This window comes from Aquarana catesbeiana, linkage group LG07 (assembly GCF_042186555.1).
Source record: "Aquarana catesbeiana isolate 2022-GZ linkage group LG07, ASM4218655v1, whole genome shotgun sequence".
Taxonomy (NCBI): domain Eukaryota; kingdom Metazoa; phylum Chordata; class Amphibia; order Anura; family Ranidae; genus Aquarana; species Aquarana catesbeiana.
Genome location: NC_133330.1, coordinates 190,647,541 through 190,670,980, shown reverse-complemented (window position 1 = coordinate 190,670,980; position 23,440 = coordinate 190,647,541). Strand labels below are relative to the sequence as shown.

At 41.1% G+C, this 23,440-nt stretch overlaps 1 protein-coding gene across 7 annotated transcripts in view; it reads right to left on the bottom strand.

The window, feature by feature from the left end:
* Window positions 1-21,986, bottom strand: part of LOC141103387 (complement factor H-related protein 1-like) — a 553,742-nt gene extending 531,756 nt beyond the window's left edge. For 3 of the 7 annotated variants that reach the window (XM_073592912.1, XM_073592911.1, XM_073592916.1), the window contains exon 1: window positions 21,635-21,985. In XM_073592912.1, the coding sequence (XP_073449013.1) occupies window positions 21,635-21,704 (70 nt within the window). In that variant the 5' untranslated portion in view covers window positions 21,705-21,985. Of the gene's footprint in view, window positions 1-21,634 lie in introns of all 7 variants that reach the window. The other 4 variants (XM_073592914.1, XM_073592913.1, XM_073592910.1 and 1 more) reach the window with 2 other exon arrangements.
* Between the last annotated feature and the right edge of the window lie 1,454 nt (window positions 21,987-23,440).

Genomic DNA, 23,440 nt, shown 5'->3' with positions numbered 1-23,440 from the left:
CACGGTCAAAAGGACACTGCTCTGCTTCCTAAGGCGTTCTGGATCCCCCGAAAGCAGCGATCATGTTTGTAAAGAGCCGGGGTAAGTCCATAAAAGACCCGAAATCACAGCGCTCTGGGAAGGGACTCTCCAGGCGCCATCTTGCCCAATACCTCCGGCACACAGCGTGACTGAGCTGCATACGAGTTCTGTGAAACTGCCTGCAGCCATGGAGTCTCCTGCTAAGGCTCAATACATTCCTCTGTCCCTTGCTCTGTTGGAGGCTGCACCGGATACAATAACAAGGCCTATCTTAGAAGCCATAGAAGGATTCAAATCTATGCTGATGGTGCAATGGTCTATGCTGATGGTGATGGTCAAGCAGCATAGATAACGGATCTACATTCAGTGGTGAGGTCCCTATTTCGTAAAGTGGACTACGCTGAAAATTGGTAGAGGCGTAATAATGTGCGAGTGGTGAGCCTACCGGAGGGGGCTGAGGGTCCCAGGCCAGCTGCATTTGTGAATCTTTCTTCAAGAACCTGCTGAGCTTACCGGACATGCCTCCCACGTATGTGGTTGAAAGGGCTCACAGAGTCCCTACGGGTCATCGTCCGGAGGGTGCCCCTCCGAGACCATTTCTGGTGCGGTTCCTGAACTTTCAGTACAGCGATATGATATTGGCAAAGGCCCGGAAGCACCCAGAACTGCCATATGAAATACTAAAGTGGTGCTTTTCCCGGATTTTTCAGCCGAAGTCCAGAAACGTTGCAGATCCTTCAATGAGGTGAGACGCAGGCTGATAGAAAAGGATAGGAAGTATAGTATGCTATACCCAAGTCGGCTGCGAGTTCCTCACAAGGGCACGGTCCGCTTCTTTGACACACCTATGGAGGCTAGCGACTGGATTGACGGTTTGTGAGCCACGTTACTATTGAGTTGTCCGTTTCTTTCTCCCTATCTGCAACAGCGGGACTGGTTTTTCTTTTTCTTTTTTCCTCCTCCTGCACTTATCCGTGGAGAATGGTCCCTTGTCCCCCTCTCACAGATTGGGGGTTACTGGGAGATGATACTCCTACACATGGCACCATGTAGCTGTCTGTTCGCTTCCAGCTCATGAGCACCTTTTGTTAAACTAAGATTTTGTTAAACTAAGTTAACTTTTTCCTGTGGTTAAATGGATGTTATCACTCTCAACCCGGGGGGTTGCAAAATTTACGTTCTGCAGACACGGAGCGATACAGGCACGAACGATAATGTCTTCCAGACTGACGGACTCAAGAACTTCTTTTTTCTCCCTTTTTTTTTTATTTTGTTCTGACCCTTTTTTCTGGTCATGTTCTCCCAATGTTTGGAGTCAAGTTCGGGGATTAAGCTGGGTGTATAGTTTTTGTTGTTTTTTTGACACTACAGCAAGTGGTTACAATGGACTTGGGTATTTTCCTCAGCGAATGTGCAATGATTCATGTTGGGTATTTGGTGATGCACATAATTTACTACATGTACAAAATCTTGGTATCTCCTGGTCACACTAATGGTCACGGTATACAGTATTATATGTGGTATGCTAATATATGATTATGGTGGGGTCAATTGTTAATGTGGTGTCTTGGAATGTCAGGGGCCTCAATGATAGGTTCTGCAGGGCCTTGATGTTCCAATATAGGGATGAGCCGAACACCCCGCTGTTCGGTTCGCACCAGAACTTGCGAACAGGCAAAAAATTATTTCGAGCACGTGAACACCATTAAAGTCTATGGGACACGAACATGAATAATCAAAAGTGCTAATTTTAAAGGCTTATATGCAAGTTATTGTCCTAAAAAGTGTTTGGGGACCTGGGTCCTGCCCCAGGGGACATGGATCAATGCAAAAAAAAGTTTTAAAAACGGCCGTTTTTTCGGGAGCAGTGATTTTAATAATGCTTAAAGTGAAACAATAAAAGTGGAGCCTCCCTCCATGCCATCATGAATGCAGAGCGGCCCGAAAAGAAGATGAAGAGAAGAAGATGAAGAGAAGAAGATGAAGAGAAGAGCGGGAGCCTCCCTCCATGCCATCATGGATGCGGAGCGGCCAGAGGAGAAGAAGGGAAGAAGACGCCACGAAGGAGATGCTGGACGAGAACACCGGAGGAAGAACCAGAAGTACCAGAAGAACCAGAAGAAGAAGAAGATGGAGGAAGAAACCGAGATAGAAGAAAGAAGAAGCGTTTAAATAAAGGAATTTTAAAAAACTTGTCATTTTTAACATTTTTGACAGTTTTTTAGTGAAATGGTAGGGGTACTTTTGTACCCCCTTACCATTTCACACAGGGGGGAGGGCCGGGATCTTGGGGTCCCCTAGTTAAAGGTGGCTTCCAGATTCCGATAAGCCCCCCGCCCGCAGACCCCCACAACCACCGGCAAGGGTTGTGGGGATGAGGCCCTTGTCCTCATCAACATGGGGACAAGGTGTTTTGAGGGGCTACCCCAAAGCACCCTCCCAATGTTGAGGGCATGTGGCCTGGTACGGTTGAGGATGGGGGCGCTCTCTCGTCCCCCCTCTTTTCCTGCAGCCTGCCATGTTGCGTGCTCGGATAAGGGTCTGGTATGGATTTTTGGGGGGACCCCACGCCATTTTTTTTTAATTTTGGCGCGGGGTTCCCCTTAAAATCCATACCAGACCTGAAGGGTCTGGTATAGATTTTGAGGGGGGCCCCGCGCCATTTTTTTTTTTTTTATTTTGTCCGGGGTTCCCCTTAATATCCATACCAGACCTGAAGGGCCTGGTATGGAATTTAGGGGAACCCCCCACGTCATTTTTTTTTATAAATTTTGGTTCGGGGTTCCCCTGTGGGGAATTCCCATGCCGTTTTTATCAATGAACTTTTATGTGTATTGTCGGACCAGCAATTCTTTAATAGCCGCGAGTAGTTTAAATGACTTTTTTTCCTTTGAAATGTAATTTTGCTGTCAGACTGTTCTAAACACGGGAAACATGCGCCCCTTTACAGGCATACAATAGACACCCCTCAGGTGCAAAATTTAAAGGGATATTACACTTTTATTGTTTCACTTTAAGCATTATTAAAATCACTGCTCCCGAAAAAACGGCCGTTTTTAAAACTTTTTTTTGCATTGATCCATGTCCCCTGGGGCAGGACCCAGGTCCCCAAAAAACTTTTTATGACAATACCATGAATGTAAGCCTTTAAAATTAGCACTTTTGATTTCTCCCATAAACTTTTACAGGGTGTTCCGCGGCATTCGAATTTGCCGAGAACACCCCAAATTGTTCGCTGTTCGGCGAACTTGCGAATAGCCGATGTTCGAGTCGAACATGAGTTGGACTCGAACTTGAAGCTCATCCCCATTCCAATACTTGAAACCAATCAAACCATTGGTGGTTTTGCAGGAGACGCATTTAGATGGGAACAGGATACTGTCCTTACGCAGATCCTGGATCCAGCGTGCGCTCCATGCAACATACTCTACATATGCCAGAGGGGTTACCATTTTAATTAGCAAGGCGGTACCTTTTACGATTCATAAAGTCATATCTGACCCTGGAGGTCGGTATCTAATTGTTGCTGATATATACGCATAAAATGGTGCTGGTGAACTTCTATGTTCCTCCCCCATTCCAGATATTATATGATTTGCTGCAAGTTGGCCCCTTTTATGCATCTTTCCCTATTGATAGCAGGAGACTTTAATGCCATCTTGTGTGCCGCCCTGGATTCATCTAATGCGTTCAGGGCGGCTTCAGTGGAGTTGGCTGCACGGGCGGACACGGCCTCCTTAACAGAGCTGTGGAGATGGAAGAATCCAACCACCAGGAGTTTTTCCTATTTATCAAAAATGCATAAATCTTCCTCAAGGATAGACTTGGCATTCGCCAATGGCCCCATGCTACAGTTGGTACTGGGTGCAAATTATCTGGAGGGTGGCCTCTCAGATCATACACCCCTGTCTGTGCATATGGGTTTGCCCTCAAGGCTTAGGGGGGAAGCATGGAGGTTGAATCCGGGTTGGTTAGAGGTGGAGTCGGTGTCCTCTCAGGTGACACCGCATGTCTCTAGTTACTGGGAAGATAGCCTTGACTCGGCTGCTTTGCCTGTTGTATGGGATGCCTTCAAGGTATGTATGCGGGGGCAGTATATTTCGGCCATTAAACAGGCCAGGAAAAATTTCAAAAGCAAAACTCAAGAATTGCAGGAGGTAGAGAGGGCACACGAAGCAGCTCATGCTAATGACCACTCAGATGTCACATACTTAGAACTTCTGGAAGAGCGTCGTCTTTTGGCATTGCACTTCACAGAGTTAACACATACTTCCTGGACAAGGAGTGCGGAGTCCATCTTTGAACAGGGTGATAAAAATGGGAAGTTATTGGCCATTCTAGTCACGGGACAGAGACTGCAGACCAACATACCATGTAATAGAAATGACCAGGGTATCCTTCTCACGGATCCCACTGACATTTTGGACACTATATGCTCCTATACCTGCTTACAATGTACAAGAATTAGAGACATTATTGTCTTCTCTAGATATCCCTATGCTCTCGGAGGCTGATAGGACTGATCTGGAGGCTGAAATAACAGAGAAGGAGATTGAAACTGCCATCAGATCATTTCCTCCGCACAAATCCCCAGGACCTGATGGGCTATGTATAGAGTGGTATAGAGCACATCTGGAGGCGCTGGCTCCACGACTTAAATCTCTTTTCCTCTTTGTCTTGAAAATAAGATTCTACAGGATACACTGTTGGAGGCTCAGGTTATTCTATTACCTAAACCGGGTAAAGACCCATTGGCATGCTCCTCCTATAGACCCATTGCACTTCTGAATCAAGACTTGAAGATCTTGACAAAGATATTGGCCACAAGACTATCAAAAGTTATGACTACTTTAGTGAACATAGATCAAACAGGCTTTATCCCTCAGAAATCTACAGATACAAACCTGCGCAGGCTGTTCACACATCTCCAAATTGACCATGTTAATCGGGGGGCAAGGGTGGTGATGTCCCTCGATATGGCTAAAGCATTTGATTCTGTGGATTGGAACTACATGTCGGCGGTGCTGCGGCACATGGGGTTTGGAGACGTATTTAGGACATGGATATCTTTGCTTTATAGTAAGCCAATGGCAGCTATCAAATTGGGCATGTCTGTATCACAACAGTTTGCAGTAGGCAGAGGAACGCATCAGGGATGCCCCCTTTCGCCTTCACTGTTCGCGCTAGCGATAGAGCCCTTGGCTATACCACTCCGTAAATCACCAGATGTAAAGGCGCTAGAGGTGGCATTCGCGAGTGTACTGCTTTGTACGCAGACGATATGCTCCTCTTTTTACAAGACCTGGGGCCATCTTTGAAGGCGGTTTTTAAGATCTTGGGAGAGTACTCCAGGTTCTCAGGGTTGTGTGTGAACTGGGAGAAGTCTAGTGTGATGGCCATTGATCCGGGTGCTCAGGCTCTGGCGACGAAACAGGTCCCCATTGCCTGGGTATCACAGTTTAAATATCTTGGTATTCATATAACACCTAAAGTAAGTGATTATATGCCATTAAATCTTCTCCCAGTACTGGCTAAGACAAAAGTACAACTGGATGCTTGAAAGCATTTACCACTTTCACTTATTGGAAGGGTTAACCTTATTAAGATGAAGGTTCTACCTGTCTTCTTATACTTTTTAAGGAACTCTCCGGTCTGGGTTCCATCATCGTTCTTTAAACGTGTGAACAGCCTGTTTGGGTCTTTCCTTTGGTCCGCAACACACCCCAGGTTTAGCCTTCGAACACTACCGGAGCCTTTGGGACAGGGAGGGCTTGCCCTTCCGGATCTTTTTAAATACTTCATAGCTGGGTGAATGGTGGTAGCTAGGCGCTGGCTGCTACGTGACAATGGGGATGCAGCCAATGTGTTGAAAGCAGCCTATATGGGGTCATATGAGAGCCTATTCTTTTTGATACATAGAGGCACCTCGGCACTGTCATCTCCGACTGACTCGATGCGCGTTACGATATGTGCATGGGACAGAGCAAAGGTGCTAATGAAATCTCAGACGGGTTTATGGTCCCCAGATACCCCCTTGTGGTGTAACCCCAAACTCCTGCACCTGGGTATGATACCTGATCCCATCATTTGGGCTAGAGTGGGTGTAAAACAAATGAAACACATAGCGGGGGGTAAAAAAATTACTCACTTTCAATCAACTGAAGGACAAACATGGATTGCCCAACTGGTACTTCTTCCGTTATTTACAACTAAGTCATGCATTCAAGACACAATTTGGATCAGATTCCCTGGAAATAGGATCATCCCCCTTAGAGTCTTTACTGTGTGAAGAAAATTTGAAAAAGCCCTTGTCGAGAGCAGACATGCATTGTTAGAGCTCCACACCGCTGAGGAGAGAAGAGAAGGACAAAGCGGAGCCTGCAGGCTCAAAAGGTATCCATTTGAACCTTTTTGCCCCAGGGAACAAACTGTGAAAGTTTGGGCAGGAAATATGGTACTGGGAGGAAACCGTGGCAGAAATAAAAATCACCTCACAAAGAGCTCACAGGCACTCACTGCAGCTGAAGCAGCTCCAGTCACCTCACAAGTTACAGCATCAGGGCGCTCTCACAGACAGAAAATGTCACAGCAAGACTCTCCATTTGAGTCAGATACAGAACAAATCCTCTCACAAACTTCTCCACAAGCCTCCTCAGTATCCCCAGTAATATTATTACAATTTGAAAAGATGCTTCATAAGGCTTTAAAACAAACCTCAGACCAAATAACAAAAAGCCTAACCAAAGAAATAAGAGAGCTGGGAAACCGCACCGCAGCTTTAGAAATAAAAATGGATGAAATTGAAATTACAACCCAAGAAAATATAACAGAATTGGAACAATTAAAAAAAGAGAATTTAATACTTCAAACTAAGCTCGAAGATTACGAAAATAGAGCCAGACGTTCAAACTTACGCATAAGGGGAATACCTGAAACTGTGACAGACCTGCAATCTACTATTACTGCTCTATTACAAGAACTAAAGCCAGATATCCCTATTGAACGTTTAGAACTGGACAGAGTACACAGAGCCCTCACAGCCAAAAAGAAAGATGGACCCCCACGTGATATAATCACAAAATTTCATTATTACAGAACGAAAGAACAAATACTAATTGCTGCAAGAGAAAAAAAGGAACTTAATTTTCAAGGACACAATTATCAAATTTTTGCTGACCTATCCCAACTTACTATTACTAAAAGACGATCCATGAAACCCCAACTAATGGAACTGCAACGCCACAACATTATGTATCAATGGGGCTTCCCCTTTTCAGTCAGATTTAACTACCAAGATACAATTTACAGAAGCAGATCAGCAGATGAACTACAACAAACCCTTTTAAAATTAAATCTGACAGAACCCACAAGCAGCAACACTCCCACACGCAGAAGAATGGCATCATCTTCACCTTCAGGCAGCACCCAGAAAATTTCAGAACAAAATGGGAATCATCATTCTCACAAAAGAGGCCGTTATGCCACATCATCCATGGACCAAGAAGATTCAGTGGACTGACATCCTAATTCCTGATATCTCTTCATTTATTATACTAAGAGATGGTTCTCTATAAAAAACCTATATTTATAACTGAATGTAACTGCATTCTGATAGTCACACACTGTGTGGGATCATGTTACATTCCAGTTATATTTCTTATTACTTCTGATTCATATAGCCTTAGAATATATAAGTGAAATAAGGAAATTCTTGTTCAGTTATATATTATCAGGTAATAACAATAGATTTATTACTTTTTAGGACAAATATGTTCAATAATCCAGAAGTAATGGAAGCTTTTTCTTTCTTTTCTTAAAACAAATATATTATTATCTAACTAGTTCCTAGAATTATGTTTTTGTTTGTTCTAATCTGAAGCAATACAACCTCAATTTTATGAGTTAACATATCTAAACAGTTACATATGAATAAAATATGTAATTGTTTACTCTAAAAGGGTTGAAATCCCAAAATAATTCAAACTATCTTCATCAATACCAAAGTTATTAACAGTACCTTTCTAACTGAATTATTTAGCCTAGGGCAAGACTAACCATATACAACCACCCTGGAATAAGTAATTTCAACAAAAACTATATTCTGCACTCCAATTAATGAAACATCATTTTGATGTCTTTTGACATAGCACTTCTCTCCTGTAAGCGGAAGATCCGTGTACCCCCATTAGCCCTCCTCATTCTCCCAACCATATTATGTGGGAGTGTGACGAAGGCACTTATTCCCCTGAGAGAGATATTTATTCTCTTTCACGGGTAAATTGTGATTACTTGCAAAAAATAATTTATACAATGTATCATCTAATCTCGTATGTTTTTTGTTTACTCTTTACTCCAGAATTCACTGGTTTCTTTTCTATCTATTCATCTCTTCAGTCCACACAGGTTGATCTGCGCAGTCAGCTCTGCATAACAAAAAGTAAGTCAAAACTATTTGATCTATTGCCATGGCACCACTGAATATACTTTCCCTGAATGTTCAGGGAATAAATGTCCCTCAAAAAAGGACCAAAGCCTTCCGTACTTTCCATAACAAGAAGGCTCACATAGTATGCCTCCAAGAAACACACTTCACCAAAGATTCTACTCCAAAATATATTTCTCCTTTTTATCAACAAATTTACACGGCTTCTGCCTGTACCAAGCAAAGGGGAACTCTAATTGCATTTCACCGATCCACACCATTCACCTTATCATCAGAAATTAAAGACCCAGAAGGTAGATACTTGATACTCATGGGTTATATAATGGATACAGCAATCACGGTGATTTCCTACTACGCTCCTAACAAACAACCTACACCATTTCTCTCACATATATTACAAGTGATTAATACACACAAAATAGGAACAGTGATAATGTGTGGGGATTCGAACCAGGTCCTCCTCCCATTTCTAGATAAATCACCTTTTACACCATCCAAAATAACCTCTAGATTACCTTTTTCTCAACTACTTTCCAAATACAATCTGGTAGATTCATGGAGAGAAAGTAACCCAATGAAAAAGAAATTCACTTATTTCTCGCACCCTCATCAAACCTTCACCAGAATAGATCATATTTTTCTAACAATAGGAATGATACCAGAAATTATTGCATCAGATATAATTCCGATTCCGTGGTCTGACCATAATGCAGTATACACTACTATAGCCTCAGCCATACCAAAAGCGCATGACCCAACGTGGTACTTACCGGACATAATGCTCAAACACCCACTACATCAGATGGCCATTGAACAAGCTTTAAAGGAATACATATCAATTAATAATACAACAGACATCTCCCCAATAACACTGTGGGAAGCTCATAAGCCTGTCTTGCGTGGTACAATACAAAGACAAATGGCACTATTTAAACGGGAACGCAAAAATCTAGCAAAAAAACTAGAACTCAATTTTAATGCAGCCTACATATCATTCCAAGATAATCCATCTCAGAGTACAAAATCTCATCTGGAAAAATCTAGATTGGAATACGATCTATTTCTCACGGAGTCAGTTGATAAATCCCTCAAACGCTCCAAACACAATTTCTACATGAATACAAACAAACCAGGTACATATTTGGCTCGGGCATTAAATTCAACTAACAAATCTTTCAAACCAATACGTTTGAAATTATCAAAAAATGTTTACACTTGTAATCCAGTTAAAATAGTCCATAAATTTCACTCACATCTCGCAACTTTATACAAGACAAACAATGAATTTAATCCTACAGAGGCTGAATCCTTCTTCTCAAAAATAACCTTACCTGAGTTATCTCAAAATCAAAAAAGCAGTTTGGATGAGCCTATAACTATAGATGAAGTTGCTAACGCCATAAAAGACCTAAAACTTAATAAAAGACCAGGCCCAGATGGCTACTCGGCTTTATACTATAAAACATTCTCAGAAATACTCTCTCCCATTCTCACTGAAACTTTTAACAAACTTCTAGATGGACATTCTTTTCGGCAAGAAACACTAATGGCAATTGTTTGTATGATCCCAAAACCCCTTTCTGATGATACTTCCTGTGTGAATTATCGGCCTATCTCTCTGTTAAACCTCGATATTAAATTATTAGCAAAAATAATAGCAAAACGCCTCAATAGCATTATAGGAAAATTAATACATAGAGATCAAGTAGGCTTCATGCCAAATAGACAGGCAGGCGATAATATACGCAGGGCAGTGTTATTGGCACATATTGCTAAAAAACGGAAAATCCCTTTATGTTTTCTGTCTCTCGATATTAAGAGGGCATTTGACACAGTATCCTGGCAATATATGCAATATTCATTACAAAAATGGGGTTTTGGACCCCACTTTTTAACATGGATCAAAGCATTATATAATAAACCCAAAGCCTATATAAAATATGCTGGATACAAATCTGAAGCCTTTAATATCGAAAGAGGTACCCAACAGGGTTGCCCATTATCTCCCTTATTATTTGCCCTTATACTCGAACCCATAGCCCAATACATCAGAACAAAGCAAACTATAACTGGCATTGAAGTAGGAGGTATTACACACAAATTATGTATATTTGCAGACGATATATTACTTTTTCTATCATCACCACAGGTCTCTGGTCCTAACTTAATACCAGCTCTTGATGGGTTTGCAGCCCTATCCGGCCTTATGATTAATCCTAAGAAATGCCTAGTGCTTAATATTTCACTCACAAACATGGAATTGATCCCGGCTAGGGCTGCACTCCCATTCACATGGGCAGAAAAATCAATCCCATATCTTGGAATTCATTTAACAGCATCTCATTCTGACTTATTCTCAACCAATTATCCTCCTGTATTAAGACAGATCACAAATCTAATAAAACAATGGTCGCAACTTCCTTTATCCTGGATAGGGAAGATTAATGCAATCAAAATGACTATTCTACCCAAATTGCTTTATCTATTCAGAGTCCTCCCTATTCCAATTCCTTCCTATTTTTTGAGAATAGTACAAAAAAGAGCAACTTCGTTTATATGGGGCTCTTCTAAACCACGTATACCTATACACACACTACATCTTCCCAAAAATAAAGGAGGCCTGGGATACCCTAATTTTACTAACTACTACAGAGCAGCACATTTGGCCAGTCTGTCCAAATACCATGCAAAACAGGAAATCCCATTATGGGTATTTATAGAGGCTTCAGAAAATGACCCTCTATTAATATCAAATTTATTATGGCTTGATCCTAAAGACCGCTTTAAAATTCATAATCCCATAACTAAACACTTCTTATCTCTCTGGGATAAACTAAAAACCAAATATCAGTTACAATCTCCACACAATCCTCTCCTTTCTTTTATCAGAAATCCGGCCTTTTATCCGGCATGGATCTACCCAAATTCTTTTAAAGCTTGGACAACATCAGGCATTCAGACACTAAATGACTTCATAGCATCTAAATCATTCCTTTCATTCCCATCGCTTAGAGAAAAATATGATCTACCAAACTCTGAGATATTTAGATATCTCCAAATCAAAAATTTCTATACACCATTCCTAAAGGGGGATACACCATTATCCCAATTATCCATTTTTGAATCAATCTGTACAAAAGATCCATTTGCTAAAGGTACAATTTCATCACTTTATAATCAATTATATGGAGTAGCAAATCTTAATAGACCCTCTTACGTTCAGAGGTGGGAGGAGGACCTGGGACGAACTTTAGAAGACACGGACTGGTCTAACATATGGCTCACATCTAAGTCATCTTCACCCAACATCTTAGCACTGGAGACAAATTATAAAGTCCTAACTCGCTGGTACCTTGTACCCGCTAGAGTGGCAAAATATTCACCTAATACCTCAGCTCTTTGTTTTCGAGGATGCCCAGAAATAGGCACACATTTACACATATGGTGGACGTGCCCAGTAATCCAAACCTTCTGGAAGGAAGTCTTCGTGATTGCATCTAAAATATTTAAAAAAATAATACAACCAGATCCATATTTAACTTTACTTAATCTAAAACTGGAATGGTTAACACTCTCTCAATTCAAACTTATGATCCAACTAATAACGGCTGCAAAACAAACAGTGGCCAAGGCATGGAAATCTCCTACATTGGTACTAGCAGAAACAATTCACAGAATGAATAATACAATGTCCCATGCTAAGATGGTAGCCATCGATCAAAATCAAATTCCAAAATTTGAAAAACTTTGGCATCCTTGGATAAAACAACAGTTCCTGTCAAACTTCAATGACTCTGTCCTGTTGCCATGGTAACAGATTAAACACCCATTCTTCAAAGAGAACTAAAAAGAATAATAAACTGACGAGCGGGACAACCTTGTGGACCATACCTCTACCTTTCAACCCTTTTTCTTCTTTCTCTTTCCTTTTCTCCACCTTACGATTAAAGCTCATTATCAGAATTTATTTGACCTATATACACACTACTTGTAAACAATATGTATAGTAGGTATAAATCATTTAAATACCTACAAAAGTAACTAAGGAAATGATATATATCTTTAATTTAGGTTTACGTGAACCCAATGTTTAATATTTGAAATTTCATGATATTTACCTATATAAACCCTACTGTAAAACAATGAGCTTACTTTATAGATCCTTGTAAACTTACTTTATGTATCTTTATAACATTGTATACTCAATAAACTTCTTTTGACAAGGAAAAAGCCCTTGTCAAAGATCTAGAAAGGGTTGTTTGTTGAAACACCAAAAATGCTCAGTAAATGTAGGGACACATGGAGTGCTTTAATTACCGAAGAGATGATTGGGATGATATGTGGGACCACCCATTTAGGACTCTAGTGTCGGCTAAGGACAGACTTATTCAATTTAAACTGTTGCATAGGATATATTATACCCCGGCAAGGCTAGCTAGCATATATGGCACTGATGCAGGCGAGTGCTGGCGATGTGCAGACAGCCCTGCAGACTTTGACCATGTATTTTGGCATTGCCAGCTGAGTCGGGAGTTCTGGACGGAAGTTACGCGCACCGTTCAGACCTTGCTAAATATATCTATTCCACTCACAGTTTCAGTATGTTTGCTGGGCTTGGTGGAGGAGAGCCCAGAGGACCATGATCTCTATCTCTCTGTTTTATGCGCGTAAAGCCATTCTATGTTATTGGAAGAGGTCTGAGTCACCAATGGTGTCACTCTGGAAAGACATGGTAAACAAGGCATTACCTCTATACAAGGCCACAGACCTGAGTAGGGGCTGCCCCAAAAAAATTTGAGAAGGTGTGGCAGTGCTGGATTGATGCTAATGAAACTCTAGCATAAATGCTGTAGAGGTTAGGACCAGGCTGAAACCATAGTTACATTAATCTACTGGGTGTGACCAGGTAAAAGACTGTTTCCTTGTAAGGATGGTGTAATGCATTATTCTTAAGAAAATATGGTTACTGTCACCAAAGTCATGGAATTGACTATGTTCATGTACTGTAATGGATTGTTGCACGGGATATGGGGAGGGGGTGGGGGGGGGGGCTTGGGAGGGGGTGGAGGGAGGTTTTAGGGGGGGAGGGGGTTGGTACACAAGTTATGTTTGTTTTGTATGTATGTCTAACAAAAGTTGAATAAACATATTTTTTCAAAAAATGATCCATGAACTATTCTTTTTCATGCCACTAAAGATCCCATAGGTTCCTACAAGTGCTCACTCATTCCTCATCTGTTGAACACCACCAAAGCCATAATTCCTACTCTCTGGGGCCAACCAACAACCCCGTCTATAAAAGTTTGGCTACAAAAGGTAGATGACCTTTATCTCATTGAGGACATTACCCACAACATCAAAGGTACTTCTAAGAGACATTCGTTAACTTGGGTACCCTGGTTAAAATTCAAGTCCACTTCCTCCTATAAGGAAATTATAATGCAAACCCCCTAAGATTGTCATTTAAGCACTGTTATCTGAATTCCTCATCTAATAGCTAAATCTCTTACTGTTTAAGGTCTACTTTCCTCTCATATGTCCCAAAAGATACAATTTTAGATATTCTTAAACACGAAGACATGCACGGCAACCATCCCTCCTACCCTATCCCATACCCCCCCTATAATGTCTCTTCCCCCATCTACTTTCCTCCCTCTCATCTATTCTTTATTTCTTCCTTTCCTGCTCTATTTCTCTCGCTATTATCTTTAATTAGAATAATGTCTTTTTATGTTTCGATTCAAATGCTCACAATAGATGGAAGTCTCTGTCTAGTTAGTTGCTATATTTGCTCGTATTTCCCCCTTTTTATTTTCAGGGGCAATTATTTGTTTTTAGACAACCAATGTGAATATATGAGCATTGGAACCTATGTCATTCTTCTCCAAGACTGTATATTATCTGATATATGTATATCTTTTTCTCTATTATACCTTTAATAAACATTTATTAAACAAAAAAAACTGTTATTTGGTTGGTATGGGATATTGCTGCTTGAGACTTATGCTATACAAAAAATCGTTCAAACCCATTTTCAAAAAACTAACATTCGGCCGTGAGAGCAATCGATTGTGCCATTATGTAATGGCCAATAAATCGTTCAGTAGACACAAATGAATCAATTTTTTGTTCGTTTTTACACATATACCTTGTGCAGTTTGGATGGGAAACACATTAACCTTTCATTTCATCGTTCGTTCAGCAGAACATTTCCAAACTTGTCCTTTGTTTTTTGGGCTAAAAAAATTCCCAACCGATTACAGATTTGTGCCCATTAACTGGCCGAAAAAAGAACAAACTGTCTAAATGACCGAATTTCGGACAATTTCTCGTATAGTGTATGGCCAGCATAAGTGACTAAGCATGTTGGTCTGTTAAAGGTTAGCAGCGGTTCTGTTTGGTATTAAAGGGTAAAGTTGATTTCATAATTAAGGGTCCGCGGCCTAAACTTTTCCACAATCCTTGTTGTATGTTTATTTTATTATTTAGGTGTGTTCTTATGGTATGATTGGTGTTTAACCACTTAAGGACCGCCTCACGCCGATGTACGTCGGCAAGGCGGCACGGGCAGGCAAAATCACATACATACACGTGATTTGCCTCCCGCGGGTGGGGGGTCCGATCGGACCCCCCCGGTGCCCGAGGCGGTCCTCTTTTGTCCCCCGGCGATCGGAGGTGAGGGGGAGGCCATCCGTTCGTGGCCCCCCTCGCGATCGCCGCCGGCCAATGGGAACATTCCTTTGCTGCTGTATGCTAAACAGCAGCAAAGGAAATTATGTCATCTCTCCTCGGCTCGGTATTTTCCGTTCCGGCGCCGAGGACCCCATTTTGGAAAGTAGACACCCCAAGCTATTTGCTGAGAGTCATGTCGAGTCCATGGAATATTTTATATTGTGACACAAGTTGCGGGAAAGAAACAAATTTTTTTTTTTTTACACAAAGTTGTCACTCAATGATATATTGCTCAAACATGCCATGGGAATATGTGAAATTACACCCCAAAATACATTCTGCTGCTTCTCCTGAGTACGGGGATACCACATGTGTGAGACTTTTTGGGAGTCTAGCCGTGTACGGGACCCCGAAAACCAAGCACCGCCTTCAGGCTTTCTAAGTGCGTAAATTTTTGATTTCACTCTTCACTGCCTATCACAGTTTCGGAAGCCATAGAATGCCCAGGTGGCACAAACCCCCCCCCCAAATGACCCCATTTTGGAAAGTAGACACCCCAAGCTATTTGCTGAGAGGTATAGCGAGTATTTTGCAGACCTCACTTTTTGTCACAAAGTTTTGAAAATTGAAAAAAGAAAAAAAAAAGTTTTTTCTTGTCTTTCTTCATTTTCAAAAACAAATGAGAGCTGCAAAATACTCACCTGTGATAGGCAGTGAAGAGTGAAATCAAAAATTTACACCCTTAGAAATCCTGAAGGCGGTGATTGGTTTTCGGGGCCCCGTACGTGGCTAGGCTCCCAAAAAGTCCCACACATGTGGTATCCCCATACTCAGGAGAAGCAGCTAAATGTATTTTGGGGTGCAATTCCACAAATGCCCATGGCCTGTGTGAGCAATATATCATTTAGTGACAACTTTGTGCAAAAAAAAAAAAAAAAAAGTGTCACTTTCCCGCAACTTGTTATAAAATATAAAATATTCCATGGACTCAATATGCCTCTCAGCAAATAGCTTGGGGTGTCTACTTTCCAAAATGGGGTCATTTGGGGGGGGGGGGTTTGTGGCACCTGGGCATTCCATGGCCTCCGAAACTGTGATAGGCAGTGAAGAGTGATATCAAAAATTTACACCCTTAGAAATCCTGAAGGCGGTGATTGGATTTCGGGGCCCCGTACGCGGCTAGGCTCCCAAAAAGTCCCACACATGTGGTATCCCCATACTCAGGAGAAGCAGCTGAATGTATTTTGGGGTGCAATTCCACATATGCCCATGGCCTGTGTAAGCAATATATCATTTCGTGACAACTTTTTGTAAATATTTTTTTTTTTGTCATTATTCAATCACTTGGGACAAAAAAAATAAATATTCAATAGGTTCAACATGCCTCTCAGCAATTTCCTTGGGGTGTCTACTTTCCAAAATGGGGTCATTTGGGGGGAGTTTGTACTGCCCTGCCATTTTAGCACCTCAAGAAATGACATAGGCAGTCATAAACTAAAAGCTGTGTAAATTCCAGAAAATGTACCCTAGTTTGTAGACGCTATAACTTTTGCGCAAACCAATAAATATACGCTTATTGACATTTTTTTTACCAAAGACATGTGGCCGAATACATTTTGGCCTAAATGTATGACTAAAATTGAGTTTATTGGATTTTTTTTATAACAAAAATTAGAAAATATCATTTTTTTTCAAAATTTTCGGTCTTTTTCCGTTTATAGCGCAAAAAATAAAAACCGCAGAGGTGATCAAATACCATCAAAAGAAAGCTCTATTTGTGGGAAGAAAAGGACGCAAATTTCGTTTGGGTACAGCATTGCATGACCGCGCAATTAGCAGTTAAAGCGACGCAGTGCCAAATTGGAAAAAGACCTCTGGTCCTTAGGCAGCATAATGGTCCGGGGCTGAAGTGGTTAATGGTGTGTACAATCCCATAGGAGATGTGGTGAAATCTACCTGTTCTGGTGACAATAATCTAAGGGGAGATTTTTCCTTGCTGCAGAGAGTATTCCTCCCACTTCTTTTGTCTAGGACAGAAAGTGAAGGAAAAATCTCCCCAAACAGACATAGACAGTAAAAAAAAAGTTAAACTTTCTCTAATCTGTTAAAAATGTAAAAAAAAACACAAACAACTGCACACATACTATAAAGCTGTCAATTATGTTATTCCTTAAAATATATAAAAACTCATAATAGATAATAAACATTTTGGTGTAGACCTAAACATAGAAGACATGATATCTAGGGCCGAAACCACGAATCAATTACTCGACAACTAATTGATTATGAAATGAATCGATTACTTTTTTCATAATCGATTAATCGGCCAGCCGATTAGTTGGCCTGCATACAGAATGCATTATATGTTTACATATCAGGTATTACAGTGCAGCACACATACAGCTCAGTACACCATCCATGTCAGTAAGTGCATGAGCACTTGTGAATGTGTGAGGAGCAATGCCTCATGGGACATGTAGTCCTGGGCAGGGAGTGAGTGGTTCTAAAGTCAAAGTTTTTTTACCTTGCTATAGGGGCACTCTATACCATGGGTGTAGCATAAGGGGTTGCAGGGGTCACAATCGCAACCCCGCTTCTAGCTCCAGGGGGCCCCCGCAGCCTCCCTGTCATATTATCATATCCTCCACAAAGTTCAGCTCCGATCTGCCCTAGGGCCTCACAGCCACGTTCCAATACTGGGCTTCCACTTTGCCGTCCACAGTCCACACCCCTCGGTTCTCATTGGCTGGGGGAAAGCTGTGAGCCATTTCCTGAATGGAGAGGAGCATGGGGTGAGAACAGCCCAGGATGGGGAAGTGTCTATGCTGTTTGCTGGCAACATAGAATTGTAACCGAGCTCAGCGAGTTAGGAGGAGAAGAGTGCCGTACTGTAGCCACGATGGGACGGATGTTACTGGTGAGGTAAGACACCGCTCAGTGTCTCCTAGTCACCAGCTGGGATTCTTTGTACCCCCCAACCAGAGATGTCTGCTTACCCCAGTTTCCTGACAACTGGGGAAAAGGCACACACCTCTGGGAGGTGACCTTTGTCCCCCATCTAAGTTGCGCCCCCCCAAAGCCCCCTGACCAACCCCTCCACCCTGGATGCTATGCTCGGCTGCTGAGCTCCTTTCCCATTACGGCACTCTATACTGCTCCTGCTCCGCAGGCCTGAAATCACATTCCTTTAAAACACAGCCAGTCAGCCATGATCTTCACAGGGTGTATCTGCCTACTGCAACTACAATGCCGTTCCGACAGGTCAGAACAGCAACATAAAAGCCAGACACACCCTGTGGAGGCTGACAGACTGTGTGTAAAGGAATGTGATTTCAGCACTGTGTAGTGTGGGGGGGAGGAGCTGTATACAGTGCTCGGATTCAAAAGGAGCTCTGCCAGGTGACCTGCTAGGGGTCCCTGTCCTCTGATGTAAGGAGGAACTCTTGGAACTCAAATTTCTTTAGCCACTTTGAGTATCTTGGTATGCGGTGGGTGTATCTGCACGTACGGTGGAAGTGGTGGGTGGTAGTGGGGGGGGGATGTCAACTTTTGCATCGGGGCCCACAAGCTTCAAGCTAAGCCTCTGCTCTATACTATACTTTGCAGCTTGCTATTGGGGCACTCGGAAGGCAGGAGGAGCCAGAAGCGTTGGTGGGGGACCCCAGAAGAGGAGAATCCAGGCTGTGCAAAACAATTATACAGAGTAGGTATGTATAACATGTTTGTTGTTTTTAACTAAAAAAAAAACAAGACTTTAAAGACTCAGGGAAGATCAGCATCTGAACCTGGAGAAGGTGGAGGCTGATAAACTGGAGGTAATAGAAGGCATTACAATTACATTTAAAGTAAACTTTTACCAGTATTGTGCATTATATTTAAAATGATTATTTTCATGACAAAAAAAAAGTCTCAGCTTTTAGTACTACTTTAACCACTTGCCGACCAGCCGCCGCAGTTGTACTGCGGCAGAATGGCACAACTGGGCGAAACGACGTTATCTAACGTTGCTTCGCTCTGCGGCGACTATGCGATGCGTGTGCCCGGCGGTCACGATCACCGCCGGGCTCCCGCTATCGCTCGGGGCACAAGGGGAACTGGGATCTGTGTGTGTAAACACACAGTTTGCGGTTCTCTGAGGGGAGAACAGACAGATCGTCTGTTCATACAGAGTATGAACAGTGATCTGTCATCTCCCCTGCACAGTCCCATCCCCCTTCGTTTAGAACACACACTAGGGAACACATTAACCCCTTGATCGCCCCCTAGTGTTAACCCCTTCACTGCCAGTGACATTTTTACAGTAATCAATGCATTTTTATAGCACTGATCGCTGTATTAATGCCAATGGTCCCAAAAATGTGTCAAAATTGTCCCATGTGTCCGCCATAATGTCGCAGTCCTGATAAAAATCACAGATTGCCGCCATTACTAGTAAAAAAATAAAATAAATAATAATAAAAATGCCATAAAACTATCCCCTATTTTGTAGCTATAACTTCTGCGCAAACCAATCAATATACGCTTATTGCGATTTTTTTTTACCAAAAATATGTAGAAGAATACATATTGGCCTAAACTGAGGAAAAAAAAAAATTTTATATATTTTTTGGGGGTATTTATTATAGCAAAAAGTAAAAAATAATGCGTTTTTTCAAAATTGTCTCTCTTTTTTTGTTTATAGCGAAAAAAATAAAAATCGCAGAGGTGATCAAATACCACCAAAAGAAAGCACTATTTGTGGAAAAAAAGGACTTCAATTTTGTTTGGGTGCAACGTCACATGACCGAGCAATTGTCAGTTAAAGTGACACAGTGCTGAATTGCAAAAAGTGCTCTGGTCAGGAAGGGGGTAAAATCTTCCGGGGCTGAAGCGGTTAATATAAAAGATTTAGATCTCCCTTCCACCCTTCATATAGCTTCATGTCTGACTCCTAGTTATAATTCCCATATATCCTACTTCTGGGTGTATTTATTATTTTATATATGATATACGTAATATATATTATTACTTTCACTGTTCCACAGTAAAAAAAATGAACCCTTTATTGTAGCGATTATGTGCTCTTTTTGTACTATAAAGGGCTAATTTTATTTTTTTTTTAACCCCATTATGACAGCAGATACAAATAAAAGCATGCTGCTGTTACTAAATGTCTTAGGCCTGGTTCACATCCATGTGTTTTTTGGTGCTTTTTGAAGAAACGCACTACAGTTCATTTAAAATGGTTTTCTATGGGACATGTTCACATCTATGCTTTTTTTCAGCTGCTGCGTATTTGGAAAGGGTCAAGGACTTTTTTCAAAGCAAAACAGTGCTTTTTTGGTTTAATATACTTCAATAGAGAAGCTGCAGAGAAGCATGTAGTGCATTGTTGCAGCAATTTGTGTTTTTTAATCTGCCCAACAACAAATTGGCCAAAAAAAGCATGTGCGCAAAAATCCAAAACGCACAGCAAAAAGCACTGCAGAAAGAGATCAAAAGCAATAGGTGTGAACCGAGCCTTATTCTGGCCACACAGATCAATTTTCAGATGGGAATATTCAGACGAAAAATCTTTGTACATTTGCTGAATGAAAAAATGCTGTTTGAAATTTTCACTTGCTTTTAACATTCTGTTTTAAAATTAATGTAATTTCTAAATGAAAACCACATACACTGTCTGAAAACTCCTTTGACCAAGAAGTTTTCTATTTCTACATTTTCCCGTCACTGTGGTTGAAAACGAACGTCGATTTGACCCCACAATCGATGAAAAAATCAAACAAACGTTATTAAAATGACATTTTTTTTTAAGGAAGCCATTGTTTTTGTATGGCCAGCATAAAATATATTACAGTTCTGTTCGAAAATCTGCAAAACAGACTTTAACTGTTTTTTTTTCTTTAAATAAACAAAATGTGATCTCTGAGTCTGATGATATTTACCAGATTCAACCTCTGATAGTATATACAGTATATCCCTTCTGTCTGTTATTCTCAGAGTTTTTGCTTCCTAACCATATAGTTGGTTATTTATATTTACCACTGCATAGAGATATTTAAGAATAAATTGCCTTTATTTTATACTTACTATTTTATACATACCGGTACTTATTTTATACATAATTACTTTATACATATTAACTAAATTATACACCACACTTTTTTTTAAGGTTATTAACCGATTAATCACAATAATCGGCCAACTAATCGATTATGAAAATAATCGTTAGTTGCAGCCCTAATGATATCCATTCCTTTTCAGAGAGAAAAAAAAAAAAAAAAAAAAAAAATATATATATATATATATATATATATATATATATATATATATATATATATATATATATATATATATATATATATATATATATGCCTTTATCAGACATCCAGGAAGGGAGAAGGAAAGACAGACATACAGTGAAGGAGAAACTGCGAGACAGGGAAAGAGAGAGAGAGAGCTGGCTGGGGGAGCGAGAGAATCTAAATCAGTATATCTGTTAGCATTCTGTGATCTTACCTTTCATTTGTGGAAAGGCGCAGCCAAAGGTGACTGCTCCAACAGATAACATCAATCCCAACACATTCATTCTGGCACAGATTGGGCTGACCACTCTGATAACTGATTTGGTCCTTGGAACGTTATAAAGCCTTCTAGCAGTTTTCCCTTTTAATATATTGGTGAACTTCTCTTTTATGTCAATGATCTTTTGAGTTCAAATAAAGGAAATGAGATAGGGTGATGTCTTGTTATGATTACTGGCTGACCATTCCACTTTCTCCATCAGAAAATCATGGGTACTTTTTTATTCCGTGATTCATGTCTGTGTGCTAACAATAACGTGTGTGTATGAACATGTGATGCTGTGGAATGTTTGACTTCCTGTTTTCCTTGGTTTTCTGTGCTCTGAAATATGTCAAATACTATAACAACCATGAACGTCACACACAGTGCACAATCAATTCCCTTGATAGCAGAAGAGTTTGCTAAAAGCCAGATTCAGCAATGCACAATAATTTGCAGGCTGAGTATAGAAACCCAAGGCAAATATTGCTAATTGTCTTGGGCCTTCTATACTTGCAAACAGTAAAAAGACACGTTTATCTACACTACTGTCAGGGATGCATTATTCTTCTATAAACCTCAACTGTGATCTGCCCCCCACCAAATCCAGATCTGAACAGAGCATTACTGTTTAGGGGAAGCCACGCCGAATGTCAGTCAATTATATTGACAGTCCATGGAGAACCAAGCAAGATGGAAACTATCTTATAGCTTTTTAATGTCTAAGTTAACCACTTCAGTACCAGGCTCTCTTTTGTTTCTGAGAGGTATCAGTTGTGGCCTACCCTAACCCCTTCACGCCTAAGGGTATTTTTTTGTATTTTATTTTTTTATTATTTATTTAATTATATTTTTACACACACTTTTTTTTTTCTCTTTGCAAGGATGCATCGCTCTCCTCCATTCACAGAGAGAGAGAAAACACAGAGGAAGGCTTTGCAGTGACTGATCACTGTAATAGCCAATCAGAGGCTATCACAGCGGTCAGGTGACCTGGAATCTTGGGTCCCGATCGTTAGTACAAGGCTCGGGGCTCTTGGTGAGGCTGGGAGTGTGGCATGCGGCACACTCCCAGCACAAAGGGAGATACGCAAATATGTGGCCCCACGGATAAAAACCCAGTCTAGTAGGACCTCACATTTGTGTGAAGTTGACGTCAAGGGGTTAAAGCGGAACTCTGGCCAAAAATAACAAGATACGATATCTTCTGATTACAAGTGTTAGGCTGGGTTCACATCTAATGCTGATGCAGCTCACAGCAGGAGTCCAGTGCGTCCCTGTTCACCGTTTCAGGTCAGATTTCAGCCCAAATTTTTGGCTGAATTCGGACCTGAAATGGACCAAAAGACGCACAGGACCCCTGTGCAAATTCGCACAGGAGGCGCAGAGGAGATGTGTGAACTAGCTCCATAGAGAGCCAGTCACAATCTCCTGCTATTGCGAATTGGATGCGGAGAATCTGCATCCAATTAGCACTAGTGTGAACCCAGCCTTACTCACCAGAACCCTTTTTGCATTTTCTCCACAAAAAATATGCCTAAATATTAGTTAAAAGCTTCCAAACATAATATTTTCTGAAAGAAGACATCCTGGAGAATAAATTGGTGGTAGTTTAATTTATTTTTTTATAGTCACCCGCGATCGCGGGAAAGAGAGCCAGAACGGGGATCTGTCAATGTAAACAGACAGATCCCCATTCTGACAGGGGAGGAGAGACAGATCTGCTGTTCCTAGTGATTAGGAACAGCAATCTCGCTCCTC